The sequence below is a fragment of the Eleutherodactylus coqui genome, chromosome 4 (genome assembly GCF_035609145.1).
Source record: "Eleutherodactylus coqui strain aEleCoq1 chromosome 4, aEleCoq1.hap1, whole genome shotgun sequence".
Classification (NCBI taxonomy): Eukaryota; Metazoa; Chordata; class Amphibia; order Anura; family Eleutherodactylidae; genus Eleutherodactylus; species Eleutherodactylus coqui.
Genome location: NC_089840.1, coordinates 289,296,980 through 289,313,118, shown reverse-complemented (window position 1 = coordinate 289,313,118; position 16,139 = coordinate 289,296,980). Strand labels below are relative to the sequence as shown.

At 52.6% G+C, this 16,139-nt stretch overlaps 1 protein-coding gene across 1 annotated transcript in view; it reads right to left on the bottom strand.

The window, feature by feature from the left end:
* The window catches only part of PDZD8 (PDZ domain containing 8), a 39,967-nt gene extending 26,196 nt beyond the window's left edge, over window positions 1-13,771 (bottom strand). Inside the window, exons 1-2 of the mRNA XM_066601378.1 lie at window positions 12,868-13,771; window positions 7,510-7,635 (exon numbers count right to left, since the gene is read on the bottom strand). Of these exons, the coding sequence (XP_066457475.1) occupies window positions 7,510-7,635; window positions 12,868-13,604 (863 nt within the window). The 5' untranslated portion in view covers window positions 13,605-13,771. The remainder of the gene's footprint in view (window positions 1-7,509; window positions 7,636-12,867) is intronic.
* Window positions 13,772-16,139: the final 2,368 nt, after the last annotated feature.

Genomic DNA, 16,139 nt, shown 5'->3' with positions numbered 1-16,139 from the left:
TCCTGATAGCCCACATGTAATCTATATACAACCTGTCCCCCCATACATCTCTGACCTAATATCCCGATACCCCCCACATGTAATCTATATACAACCTGTCCCCCCATACATCTCTGACCTAATATCCTGACACACCCCACATGTAATCTATATACAACCTGTCTCCCCATACATCTCTGACCTAATATCCTGACACACCCCACATGTAATCTATATACAACCTGTCCCCCCATACATCTCTGACCAAATATCCTGATACCCCCACATGTAATCTATATACAACCTGTCCCCCCATACATCTCTACCCAAATATCCTGATACCCACCACATGTAATCTATATACAACCTGTCCCCCCATACATCTCTGACCAAATATCCTGATACACCCCACATGTAATCTATATACAACCTGTCCCCCATACATCTCTGACCAAATATCCTGATACCCCCACATGTAATCTATATACAACCTGTCCCCCCCATACATCTTTGACCTAATATCCTGATACCCCCATATGTAATCTATAAACAACCTGTCCCCCCATACATCTCTGACCAAATATCCTGATACCCCCACATGTAATCTATATACAACCTGTCCCCCCATACATCTCTGAAATAATATCCTGATACCCCCACATGTAATCTATATACCACCTGTCCCTCCATACATCTCTGACCTAATATCCTGATAGCCCACATGTAATCTACATACAACCTGTCCCCCCATACATCTCTGACCTAATATCCTGATACACCCCACATGTAATCTACATACAACCTGTCCTCCCATACATCTCTGACCAAATATCCCGATACCCCCACATGTAATCTACATACAACCTGTCCCCCCATACATCTCTGACCTAATATCCTGATACACCCCACATGTAATCTACATACAACCTGTCCTCCCATACATCTCTGACCAAATATCCCGATACCCCCACATGTAATCTACATACAACCTGTCTCCCCATACATCTCTGACCTAATATCCTGACACAGCCCACATGTAATCTATATACAACCTATCCCCCCATACATCTCTGACCTAATATCCTGATACCTACCACATGTAATCTATATACAACCTGTCTCCCCATACATCTCTGACCTAATATCCTGACACACCCTACATGTAATCTATATACAACCTGTCCCCCCATACATCTCTGACCTAATATCCTGACACACCCCACATGTAATCTATATACAACCTGTCCCCCCCATACATCTCTGACCTAATATCCTGATACCTCCACATGTAATCTATATACAACCTGTCCCCCCATACATCTCTGACCAAATATCCTGATACCCCCACATGTAATCTATATACAACCTGTCCCCCCATACATCTCTACCCAAATATCCTGATACCCACCACATGTAATCTATATACAACCTGTCCCCCCATACATCTCTGACCAAATATCCTGATACCCCCACGTGTAATCTATATACAACCTGTCCCCCCATACATCTCTGACCAAATATCCTGATACACCCCACATGTAATCTATATACAACCTGTCCCCCCATACATCTCTGACCAAATATCCTGATACCCCCACATGTAATCTATATACAACCTGTCCCCCCATACATCTCTACCCAAATATCCTGATACCCACCACATGTAATCTATATACAACCTGTCCCCCCATACATCTCTGACCAAATATCCTGATACCCCCACGTGTAATCTATATACAACCTGTCCCCCCATACATCTCTGACCAAATATCCTGATGCCCCCCACATGTAATCTATATACAACCTGTCCCCCCATACATCTCTGACCAAATATCCTGATACACCCCACATGTAATCTATATACAACCTGTCCCTCCATACATCTCTACCCAAATATCCTGATACCCACCACATGTAATCTATATACAACCTGTCCCCCCCATACATCTTTGACCTAATATCCTGATACCCCCATATGTAATCTATATACAACCTGTCCCCCCATACATCTCTGAAATAATATCCTGATACCCCCACATGTAATCTATATACAACCTGTCCCTCCATACATCTCTGAAATAATATCCTGATACCCCCACATGTAATCTATATACAACCTGTCCCTCCATACATCTCTGAAATAATATCCTGATACACCCCACATGTAATCTATATACAACCTGTCCCCCCATACATCTCTGACCAAATATCCTGATACACCCCACATGTAATCTATATACAACCTGTCCCTCCATACATCTCTACCCAAATATCCTGATACCCACCACATGTAATCTATATACAACCTGTCCCCCCCATACATCTTTGACCTAATATCCTGATACCCCCATATGTAATCTATATACAACCTGTCCCCCCATACATCTCTGAAATAATATCCTGATACCCCCACATGTAATCTATATACAACCTGTCCCTCCATACATCTCTGACCTAATATCCTGATACCCCCCACAGGTAATCTATATAAAACCTGTCCCTCCATACATCTCTGACCTAATATCCTGATACCCCCACATGTAATCTATATACAACCTGTCCCCCCATACATCTCTGACCAAATATCCCGATACCCCCACATGTAATCTATATACAACCTGTCCCCCCATACATCTCTGACCAAATATCCTGATACCCCCCCCACATGTAATCTATATACAACCTGTCCCCCCATACATCTCTGACCAAATATCCTGATACCCCCCCCCACATGTAATCTATATACAACCTGTCCCCCGATACATCTCTGACCTAATATCCTGATACCCCCCCACATGTAATCTATATACAACCTGTCCCCCGATACATCTCTGACCTAATATCCTGATAGCCTCCCATGTAATCTATAGACAGCCTGCCCCCCCATACATCTCTGACCTAATATCCTGATAGCCTCCCATGTAATCTATATACAGCCTGCCCCCCTCCCCCCCCATACATCTCTGACCCAATATCCTGATACCCACCACATGTAATCTATATACAACCTGTCCCCCCATACATCTCTGACCTAATATCCTGATACCCACCACATGTAATCTATATACAACCTGTCCCCTCCATACATCTCTGCCCTAATATCCTGATACCCCCACATGTAATCTATATACAACCTGTCCCCCCATACATCTCTGAAATAATATCCTGATACCCCCACATGTAATCTATATACAACCTGTCCCTCCATACATCTCTGACCTAATATCCTGATAGCCCACATGTAATCTACATACAACCTGTCCCCCCATACATCTCTGACCTAATATCCTGATACACCCCACATGTAATCTACATACAACCTGTCCTCCCATACATCTCTGACCAAATATCCCGATACACCCCACATGTAATCTACATACAACCTGTCCTCCCATACATCTCTGCCCTAATATCCTGATACCCCCACATGTAATCTATATACAACCTGTCCCTCCATACATCTCTGCCCTAATATCCTGATACCCCACATGAAACCTATATACAACCTGTCCCCTCCATACATCTCTGACCAAATATCCCGATACCCCCACATGTAATCTATATACAACCTGTCCCCTCCATACATATCTGACCTAATATCCCGATACCCCCACATGTAATCTACATACAACCTGTCTCCCCATACATCTCTGACCTAATATCCTGACACAGCCCACATGTAATCTATATACAACCTATCCGCCCATACATCTCTGACCTAATATCCTGATACACCCCACATGTAATCTATATACAACCTGTCCTCCCATACATCTCTGACCTAATATCCTGATACCTCCCCACATGTAATCTATATACTACCTGTCCCCCCATACATCTCTGCCCTAATATCCTGATACACCCCACATGTAATCTATATACAACCTGTCCCCCCATACATCTCTGACCAAATATCCTGACACACCCCACATGTAATCTATATACAACCTGTCCCCCCCATACATCTCTGACCTAATATCCTGATACCTCCCCATGTAATCTATATACAACCTGTCCCCCATATATCTCTGACCTAATATCCTGATACACCCCACATGTAATCTATATACAACCTGTCCTCCCATACATCTCTGACCTAATATCCTGATACACCCCACATGTAATCTACATACAACCTGTCCTCCCATACATCTCTGACCAAATATCCCGATACCCCCACATGTAATCTACATACAACCTGTCTCCCCATACATCTCTGACCTAATATCCTGACACAGCCCACATGTAATCTATATACAACCTATCCCCCCATACATCTCTGACCTAATATCGTGATACCTACCACATGTAATCTATATACAACCTGTCTCCCCATACATCTCTGACCTAATATCCTGACACACCCCACATGTAATCTATATACAACCTGTCCCCCCATACATCTCTGACCTAATATCCTGACACACCCCACATGTAATCTATATACAACCTGTCCCCCCCATACATCTCTGACCTAATATCCTGATACCTCCACATGTAATCTATATACAACCTGTCCCCCCATACATCTCTGACCAAATATCCTGATACCCCCACATGTAATCTATATACAACCTGTCCCCCCATACATCTCTACCCAAATATCCTGATACCCACCACATGTAATCTATATACAACCTGTCCCCCCATACATCTCTGACCAAATATCCTGATACACCCCACATGTAATCTATATACAACCTGTCCCCCCATACATCTCTGACCAAATATCCTGATACACCCCACATGTAATCTATATACAACCTGTCCCTCCATACATCTCTACCCAAATATCCTGATACCCACCACATGTAATCTATATACAACCTGTCCCCCCATACATCTTTGACCTAATATCCTGATACCCCCATATGTAATCTATATACAACCTGTCCCCCCATACATCTCTGAAATAATATCCTGATACCCCCACATGTAATCTATATACAACCTGTCCCTCCATACATCTCTGAAATAATATCCTGATACCCCCACATGTAATCTATATACAACCTGTCCCTCCATACATCTCTGAAATAATATCCTGATACACCCCACATGTAATCTATATACAACCTGTCCCCCCATACATCTCTGACCAAATATCCTGATACACCCCACATGTAATCTATATACAACCTGTCCCTCCATACATCTCTACCCAAATATCCTGATACCCACCACATGTAATCTATATACAACCTGTCCCCCCCATACATCTTTGACCTAATATCCTGATACCCCCATATGTAATCTATATACAACCTGTCCCCCCATACATCTCTGAAATAATATCCTGATACCCCCACATGTAATCTATATACAACCTGTCCCTCCATACATCTCTGACCTAATATCCTGATACCCCCACATGTAATCTATATACAACCTGTCCCCCCATACATCTCTGACCAAATATCCCGATACCCCCACATGTAATCTATATACAACCTGTCCCCCCATACATCTCTGACCAAATATCCTGATACCCCCCCACATGTAATCTATATACAACCTGTCCCCCCATACATCTCTGACCAAATATCCTGATACCCCCCCACATGTAATCTATATACAACCTGTCCCCCGATACATCTCTGACCTAATATCCTGATACCCCCCCACATGTAATCTATATACAACCTGTCCCCCCATACATCTCTGACCTAATATCCTGATACACCCCACATGTAATCTATATACAACCTGTCCCCTCCATACATCTCTGACCTAATATCCTGATACCCCCCACAGGTAATCTATATAAAACCTGTCCCTCCATACATCTCTGCCCTAATATCCTGATACCCCCCCCCCCCACATGTAATCTATATAAAACCTGTCCCCCCATACATCTCTGCCCTAATATCCTGATACCCCCACATGTAATCTATATACAACCTGTCCCCCCATACATCTCTGAAATAATATCCTGATACCCCCACATGTAATCTATATACAACCTGTCCCTCCATACATCTCTGACCTAATATCCTGATAGCCCACATGTAATCTACATACAACCTGTCCCCCCATACATCTCTGACCTAATATCCTGATACACCCCACATGTAATCTACATACAACCTGTCCTCCCATACATCTCTGACCAAATATCCCGATACACCCCACATGTAATCTACATACAACCTGTCCTCCCATACATCTCTGCCCTAATATCCTGATACCCCCACATGTAATCTATATACAACCTGTCCCTCCATACATCTCTGCCCTAATATCCTGATACCCCACATGTAATCTATATACAACCTGTCCCCTCCATACATCTCTGACCTAATATCCTGATACCTCCACATGTAATCTATATACAACCTGTCCCCCATACATCTCTGACCTAATATCCTGATACACCCCACATGTAATCTACATACAACCTGTCCTCCCATACATCTCTGACCTAATATCCTGATACCTCCCCACATGTAATCTATATACTACCTGTCCCCCCATACATCTCTGCCCTAATATCCTGATACCCCCACATGTAATCTATATACAACCTGTCCCCCATACATCTCTGCCCTAATATCCTGATACCCCCACATGTAATCTATATACAACCTGTCCCCCCATACATCTCTGACCTAATATCCTGATACCCCCCACATGTAATCCATATACAACCTGTCCCCCCATACATCTCTGACCTAATATCCTGATACCCCCCACATGTAATCTCCGCTCCTCACACAATCGTCTCGTAGATTTCTCCCGTATCCCCCATACTCTGGAACTCGCTGCTCCAACACATCTGAGGGATCCCAACAGCCCTCCTCTTCAGAGACGCTAGCCTCCATCCCTCCCGCGGGCTGCGCTATATGATCAGCTTCTGCCCTCCCGTCTTCCCTTGTAGATAGTAAGCTCCTGGGATCGGGTCCTCTGTGCCCGTCTATCCCTGGTACACACGGTGCTCCTGTGATAACGGCACTTTAATAAAACAATCTCCAACTTCTCGCGTCTCACCGCTGCCCCCTGCTGTATCAATGTTTGCTGTAGTGCATTGTGGGAGATGTTTGCAGCATCACAACACAGACAGGGGGCAGCAGTGAGAACAGCTCTGGATACAGCAGTGGAGGGGGTCAGGACATGAAATATTCATGGAGGCAGCAGACTGCGCCCGGGGACAATGGAGGAGCAGCTGGTGCCCGCACGCCCCGTAACCGATCCTCCTCCGCCGCGGGCGGGCGAGCCTGATGAGATAACAGAGAGGTCCTTGACGGGTGCTGCGCTCCACTGATCAACATTAACCCCATTCACCCCCAACACCGGGCACTTAAAGGGGCAGTCCAGGATTAGAACAAAATGGCAGCGCTCTTCCAAACAGCGCCACACACCTGTCCATGGTTGGGTCTGGTACTACAGATCTGCTCGAGTGATAGTGAATGAGGATGAGCTGCAATACCACACACAACCTGTGGACAGAGGCGGCACCGTGAGGAAACCAGCCGCTGTGTTTCCATAATTACTGACAGCCCCTTTAGCAAAAGGCCTCCAGGGGGCGCTCACCTGCTGCACTCCATCACAGACACCTTTAGGCGACCCTCGGTCAGACCCAGGTCCTGCAGCGTCAGGGTCCGATCTTCCGCCTCCTCGGCCGGCGGCACCACTTGCATCGGGAAAAATGGCTTGTACCTGCAGGAGGAAGAGACTGGAGATTAACCCCCGCAAGACCAGCAGCAGCGCGCGCCATGGCGGTCTGCCGTGTAAAGGTGGCGCCGCGGCCCCGCATTTATATGATGCGTTACACCGCGGCCTTCTAGCACCGATCACACGAGAGGCTGACCGTCCCTGCGGCCGGCTCACAGCAGAGCCTTTGTTACAGTGTGTCAGACAGGAGCTGCCAGCGACCTATAGAGGGAGCGGACCCGATGCCAGCGGCTGGCGAGTCCTAGGAGGATGACGGGAGGGGCAATGGATGCTGGGGGTTGTAGTAGGAGCTTCCTCCAGGTAATAGAAAAAGAGTGAGCCGGTGGGGGTCCGATGCCCGCTGCTGATGGGGCAGGGGATGCTGGGAGTTGTAGTCTTATATGGGGATTATATAAGGGCTCTTAAAGCCGTGTTTGGGTGAAGGATGCTGGCGGGGTGGCAGCGGCACACGCTTGGCAGTGCAGGTTCAGGGGGACACTGCTGGGACCTGTAGTACCTGATCTGCTGGGAGCAGTAGTACCCACAGATGCTGGAAGTACCGCGTTTCCCCAAAAATAAGACAGCCTTATATTAATCTTTGCCCCAAAAGAGGCGCTAGGGCTTATCCTTACCCATCAGGCTCGGTCAGGCCCCTCCACCGCTCTCTACAGGTTCGGCGCGGTTCCCGCAGTCCTCAGCCCCTCGTAGAACATTACTTCCTGGTTACAGGATTCATAAATCCCGCCTACAGGAAAAGTTGGCTGTGATTGGCTGCGTAGTGGTGAAAGAACCAATCAACAGCCATCGCATTGTAGAGGCGGGATTAATAAATTGGCTGCGCGGCAGTCGAAGAACCAATCACAGCCATCGCTTCCTGGAGGCGGGATTTATGAATCCTGTAACCAGCGGAGGACTGCAGGACCACGCCGAACCTCTAGAGAGCAGCAGGGGGGAATCGGACCAAACCTCTAGAGAGCAGCGGAGGGGGGGGGGGGGGGACCGGACCATACCTCTAGAGAGCAGCCGGGGGAGGGGGGGATTGGACCGGACCAAACCCCTAGAGAGCAGCGGCGGGGAGGGGGGGGGGCCGGACCAAACCTTTAGAGAGCAGCGGCGGAGGGGGGGGGGGGGGGGGACCGGACCAAACCTCTAGAGAGCAGCGCGGGGGACCGGACCGAGCCCGATGGCTTATTTTCAGGGAAACAGACCCTGATCTTGTAGATGGGCAGGGCATGCTGCGACCTGTAGTACCTGACCTCGTGGTACCCCGGGCATGCTGGGACCTGTAGGACCTGACCTCGTGGTACCCCGGGCATGCTGGGACCAGGAGTACCTGACCTCGTGGTACCCCGGGCATGCTGGGACCTGGAGTACCAGATCTTGTAGATGGGCATGGTGATGCTGGGACCAGTAGTGCCTGATCTTGTAGTCCCCCGGGCATGCTGGGACCAGTAGTTCCCGCTCTTGTAGTGCCCCGGACCTGTAGTACCTGACCCCGTGGTACCCTGGGCATGCTGGGACCAGTAGTACCTGATCTTGTAGTACCCTGGGCATGCTGGGACCAGTAGTACCTGATCTTGTAGTACCCTGGGCATGCTGGGACCTGTAGTACCCCTGCAGTATCTGATCTTGTAGTGCGGCAGTGTGTGCTGGGACCTGTAGTACCCCTGCAGTACCTGATCTTGCAGTACCCTGGGCATGCTGGGACCTGTAGTACCCCTGCAGTACCTGATCTTGTAGTACCCTGGGCATGCTGGGACCTGTAGTACCCCTGCAGTACCTGATCTTGTAGTGCGGCAGTGTGTGCTGGGACCTGTAGTACCCCTGCAGTACCTGATCTTGCAGTACCCTGGGCATGCTGGGACCTGTAGTACCCCTGCAGTACCTGATCTTGTAGTACCTCGGGCATGCTGGGACCTGTAGTACCCCTGCAGTACCTGATCTTGTAGTGCCCCGGGCATGCTGGGACCTGTAGTACCCCTGCAGTACCTGATCTTGTAGTGCCCCGGGCATGCTGGGACCTGTAGTACCCCTGCAGTACCTGATCTTGTAGTGCCCCGGGCATGCTGGGACCTGTAGTACCTGACCTCGTGGTGCCCCGGGCATGCTGGGACCTGCAGTACCTGACCTCGTGGTGCCCCGGGCATGCTGGGACCTGTAGTACCTGACCTCGTGGTACCCCGGGCATGCTGGGACCTGTAGTACCTGACCTCGTGGTACCCCGGGCATGCTGGGACCTGTAGTACCTGACCTCGTGGTACCCCGGGCATGCTGGGACCAGTAGTACCTGACCTCGTGGTACCCCGGGCATGCTGGGACCTGTAGGACCTGACCTCGTGGTACCCCGGGCATGCTGGGACCTGCAGGACCTGACCTCGTGGTACCCCGGGCATGCTGGGACCTGTAGGACCTGACCTCGTGGTACCCCGGGCATGCTGGGACCTGTAGGACCTGACCTCGTGGTACCCCGGGCATGCTGGGACCTGTAGGACCTGACCTCGTGGTACCCCGGGCATGCTGGGACCTGTAGGACCTGACCTCGTGGTACCCCGGGCATGCTGGGACCTGGAGTACCAGATCTTGTAGATGGGCATGGTGATGCTGGGACCAGTAGTGCCTGATCTTGTAGTCCCCCGGGCATGCTGGGACCAGTAGTACCCGCTCTTGTAGTGCCCCGGACCTGTAGTACCTGACCCCGTGGTACCCTGGGCATGCTGGGACCAGTAGTACCTGATCTTGTAGTACCCTGGGCATGCTGGGACCAGTAGTACCTGATCTTGTAGTACCCTGGGCATGCTGGGACCAGTAGTACCCCTGCAGTACCTGATCTTGTAGTGCGGCAGCGTGTGCTGGGACCTGTAGTACCCCTGCAGTACCTGATCTTGCAGTACCCTGGGCATGCTGGGACCTGCAGTACCTGACCTAGTACCCCGGGCATGCTGGGACCTGTAGTACCCCCGCAGTACCTGATCTTGTAGTGTGGCAGTGTGTGCTGGGACCTGTAGTACCCCTGCAGTACCTGATCTTGTAGTGCGGCAGTGTGTGCTGGGACCTGTAGTACCCTGCAGTACCTGATCTTGTAGTACCCTGGGCATGCTGGGACCTGCAGTACCCCTGCAGTACCTGACCTAGTACCCCGGGCATGCTGGGACCTGTAGTACCCCTGCAGTACCTGACCTAGTACCCCGGGCATGCTGGGACCTGTAGTACCCCTGCAGTACCTGATCTTGTAGTGCGGCAGCGTGTGCTGGGACCTGTAGTACCCCTGCAGTACCTGATCTTGTAGTGCGGCAGCGTGTGCTGGGACCTGTAGTACCCCTGCAGTACCTGATCTTGTAGTACCCCGGGCATGCTGGGACTTGTAGTACCCCTGCAGTACCTGATCTTGTAGTGCCCCGGGCATGCTGGGACCTGTAGTACCCCTGCAGTACCTGATCTTGTAGTGCGGCAGTGTGTGCTGGGACCTGTAGTACCCCATCTTGCAGTACCCTGGGCATGCTGGGACCTGTAGTACCCCTGCAGTACCTGATCTTGTAGTGCGGCAGTGTGTGCTGGGACCTGTAGTACCCCATCTTGCAGTACCCCGGGCATGCTGGGACCTGTAGTACCCCTGCAGTACCTGATCTTGTAGTGCCCCGGGCATGCTGGGACCTGTAGTACCCCTGCAGTACCTGATCTTGTAGTGCGGCAGTGTGTGCTGGGACCTGTAGTACCCCTGCAGTACCTGACCTTGTAGTACCCTGGCATGCTGGGACCTGTAGTACCCCCGCAGTACCTGATCTTGTAGTGCCCCGGGCATGCTGGGACCTGTAGTACCCCCGCAGTACCTGATCTTGTAGTGCGGCAGTGTGTGCTGGGACCTGTAGTACCCCTGCAGTACCTGATCTTGTAGTACCCCTGGCATGCTGGGACCTGTAGTACCCCCGCAGTACCTGACCTAGTACCCCGGGCATGCTGGGACCTGTAGTACCCCATCTTGCAGTACCCCGGGCATGCCTGGACCTGTAGTACCCCTGCAGTACCTGATCTTGTAGTGCCCCGGGCATGCTGGGACCTGTAGTACCCCTGCAGTACCTGATCTTGTAGTGCGGCAGTGTGTGCTGGGACCTGTAGTACCCCTGCAGTACCTGATCTTGCAGTACCCCGGGCATGCCTGGACCTGTAGTACCCCTGCAGTACCTGATCTTGTAGTGCCCCGGGCATGCTGGGACCTGTAGTACCCCTGCAGTACCTGATCTTGTAGTGCGGCAGTGTGTGCTGGGACCTGTAGTACCCCTGCAGTACCTGATCTTGCAGTACCCCGGGCATGCCTGGACCTGTAGTACCCCTGCAGTACCTGATCTTGCAGTACCCTGGGCATGCTGGGACCTGTAGTACCCCTGCAGTACCTGATCTTGTAGTGCCCCGGGCATGCTGGGACCTGTAGTACCCCCGCAGTACCTGATCTTGTAGTGCGGCAGTGTGTGCTGGGACCTGTAGTACCCCTGCAGTACCTGATCTTGCAGTACCCCGGGCATGCTGGGACCTGTAGTACCCCTGCAGTACCTGATCTTGTAGTGCCCCGGGCATGCTGGGACCTGTAGTACCCCCGCAGTACCTGATCTTGTAGTGCGGTAGTGTGTGCTGGGACCTGTAGTACCCCATCTTGTAGTACCCCTGGCATGCTGGGACCTGTAGTACCCCTGCAGTACCTGATCTTGTAGTGCCCCGGGCATGCTGGGACCTGTAGTACCCCCGCAGTACCTGATCTTGTAGTACCCCTGGCATGCTGGGACCTGTAGTACCTGATCTTGTAGTGCGGCAGTGTGTGCTGGGACCTGTAGTACCCCCGGCATGCTGGGACCTGTAGTACCCCTGTAGTACCTGATCTTGTAGTGTGGCAGTGTGTGCTGGGACCTGTAGTACCCCTGCAGTACCTGATCTTGTAGTGCGGCAGCGTGTGCTGGGACCTGTAGTACCTGATCTTGTAGTGCGGCAGTGTGTGCTGGGACCTGTAGTACCCCCGCAGTACCTGATCTTGTAGTGCGGCAGTGTGTGCTGGGACCTGTAGTACCCCTGCAGTACCTGATCTTGTAGTGCGGCAGTGTGTGCTGGGACCTGTAGTACCCCCGCAGTACCTGATCTTGTAGTGCGGCAGCGTGTGCTGGGACCTGTAGTACCCCTGCAGTACCTGATCTTGTAGTGCGGCAGCGTGTGCTGGGACCTGTAGTACCCCGGGCATGCTGGGACCTGTAGTACCTGATCTTGTAGTGCGGCAGCGTGTGCTTCCTCTTGATGACCCGCTTCAGCTGGGTGATGATGATGGAGGTGAGCTGCGGCATCGGCCGGCCCTCCCACTGGCTGTGGACCTGGAAGTCTATGAGCGGCTCGTCCAGGAAGCAGAAGGCCCAGTGGGTGAAGGGCAGCCGGCGGAACATGAGGCGGAGGCGGCCCTGCACGCGGCCCAGCCGCACCGACAGCGACGCCGACTTGCCGAAGAGCAGCTCCACGTCCACCGCCAGCCGCAGCCCGCCGCTGTACTCCGCCTCCAGCTCGAAGCTGAGCTCCGGCGGCAGCGGCTCGTCCGGGGCGTCGGGCGGCAGCAGGCGGATCCCCCGCAGCACCGGCACGGCCTCCCCCAGGCTCAGCTCCCGCAGGCTCAGCCCCTCCAGCAGCCGGCCGGCCGTCCGCGACAGCAGCAGCTCCTCCAGCTCCACCCGGATCTTCCGCAGCAGCCAGCGCCGCAGCACCGCCGTGTCCCGCAGCTCCCGGAACAGGAACAGGAAGATGGCGTTCAGGAACTGGCAGCTCTCGGGCGCCGCCGAGCCCAGCAGGTAGTCCCGCAGCGAGGCGTCCGGCTGCACCGAGCGGCCGGGAGACGAGGGAGGCGGGGGCGGCGGAGGGGGAGTGGGCGGCCGCCGGTACAGGAGGAGCAGCTGCAGCACCAGCGTCAGCACACAGCCGGCCAGGGCGGCCAGCAGCAGCGCGTACACCATGACCGGCCCAGCAGCGCCTCACAGCCGCGGCCTCAGCGCCCGCCGCCGCTCGTCGGGAGGGGTGGGGCCAGGCGCATACCTCTGCGCTGACTGGCTAGCAGACCTGGAAGGGCGGTACCCCGGCGGGCAGCTGTCTCCTGATACGAGCTAGGGATTGGCTGTGAAGCGGAATGGGCGGGGCTAACGTGCGTTGCGTCACCCCCGGTACCCCGACAGCTAGGTCATTCGGCTGCTGTTTAGTGGACAGAGGACGGGAAAGGGCGGAGACTCAGGACGTCGCGTACGTGCTGCGTCATCACGTTCTCGTCGTCATGGTGATGCGTTGCTGGTGGAGCATGGGAGTGAGGCGGACTTAGGGGAAGTCAGAGCAGTAATGTGGGGATTACAGGAGGGGATTCTGAGGGGGAGAAGAGGGATCCAGCCTGAGTGATTGGTCGGCCGAGCTCTTGGGGGTCGTTCACACGGCTGAGCTGCGGATTTATATCAGTCCCTCCAGGCTGATGGGACTGCGGATTATTTCACGGGATTCAGCATCGTGTGAGAACATCCGCAGGCTCCATCACTGCGTGGGGCGGGCGCGAGTACGCCCATAGGAATGAGGGGTCTGTGGGCTAACGGGGGCTGATGAGGGGCGGCGGCTGCAGGGGGGCACTAGCTGCAGGCTGTGGGGGGCACTAGCTGCAGGCTGTGGGGAGGCAGCGGCTGCAGGTTTTGGGGGTCTGGCTGTGGGGGGCACTAGCTCCATGATGTGGGGGGCAGCGGCTGCAGGTTCTGGGGGTCTGGCTGTGGGGGGCACTAGCTCCATGATGTGGGGAGGCAGTGGCTGCAGGTTCTGGGGGTCTGGCTGTGGGGGGCACTAGCTCCATGATGTGGGGGGCAGCGGCTGCAGGATGTGGATGTTACATACAGCGAACATGGTCCCACTTGCTAACCAGGCTGGCTTTTGGAACAGACCTGGTATGGCGGACAGCTCCCCCCAGTGGTCAGATGTACCGCTGCAAGACAATCTCAGATAGGAAATCTAGGCCTTAGCTAATCAGGCAGATGTAAAGACCCCCGCCTGAAAGCAGGGTAGGCGTCCTGGTAAGAACGGCCCCAGTGCTAACTATCCCGGACAGGACACGGGGACGATATACGAGGGGCGCTGATCAGTCTTTGGCTTTGTGTTCTTTTTTGTCTCTATGGTAACGGATGTTACATCACATGAAAGCCTTATGTGTCTAATATATGTTTGTAGCTAATGGCAACAGTGATCTCGGCACGCGGGAAAACAAAATGGCGGAGTCTAAGGCGATATTCACAGCCAATGAGAGCAGAGGGGTGATAAAGTCGGTGAAGGATATTCCTGGTGATATGTGGCAGACATCGGGGATCAATGCCCTTCATATTCTACCGTTATGAACTGGGTGCCACTTCAGCCCCAATGATGAGGAACGTCCTGGCCGACCGAGAGAGGTTGTTGTTCCGGAGATCATTGATGCTGCGCACAACCTCATACTGGAGAATCGGCCGGCTGCAGGAATAGCCGACATCATGGGGATCTCTGGTGAACGGGTTTGTGTCATTATCCATGAAGAAGCCATCTGCAGAGTGGGTCCCCAAATGTCTGACAACAGATCAGAAAAGCATCGAGTGACAACTTCCCAGTCCATTTGTCAGCGTTTCCGGACTGATAAGAACTTCCTGGACCGACCGGTGACTATGGATGGGACCTGGATTTATTTGTATGACCCTGAAACCAAGGAGCAGTCAGAGAGTGGAGGCCCAGGGGTTCTCAGCCACTAAGGTGATGGCGTCTGTGTACAGATATATACAGCCACCACTAGGGGGAGCTCACTACATACAGATATATACAGCCACCACTAGGGGGAGCAGTCAGAGAGTGGAGGCACAGTGGTCCTCATCCACTAAGGTGATGGCGTCTGTGTACAGATATATACAGCCAGCACTAGGGGGAGCTCACTACATACAGATATATACAGCCACCACTAGGGGGAGCAGTCAGAGAGTGGAGGCACAGTGGTCCTCAGCCACTAAGGTGATGGCGTCTGTGTACAGATATATACAGCCACCACTAGGGGCAGCTCACTACATACAGATATATACAGCCACCACTAGGGGGAGCAGTCAGAGAGTGGAGGCCCAGTGGTTCTCAGCCACCAAGGTGATGGCGTCTGTGTACAGATATACACAGCCACCACTAGGGGGAGCAGTCAGAGAGTGGAGGCCCAGTGGTCCTCAGCCACTAAGGTGATGGCGTCTGTGTACAGATATATACAGCCACCACTAGGGGGAGCAGTCAGAGAGTGGAGGCCCAGTGGTTCTCAGCCACTAAGGTGATGGCGTCTGTGTACAGATATATACAGCCACCACTAGGGGGAGCTCACTACATACAGATATATACAGTCACCACTAGGGGGAGCAGTCAGAGAGTGGAGGCCCAGTGGTTCTCAGCCACCAAGGTGATGGCGTCTGTGTACAGATATATACAGCCACCACTAGGGGGAGCAGTCAGAGAGTGGAGGCCCAGTGGTT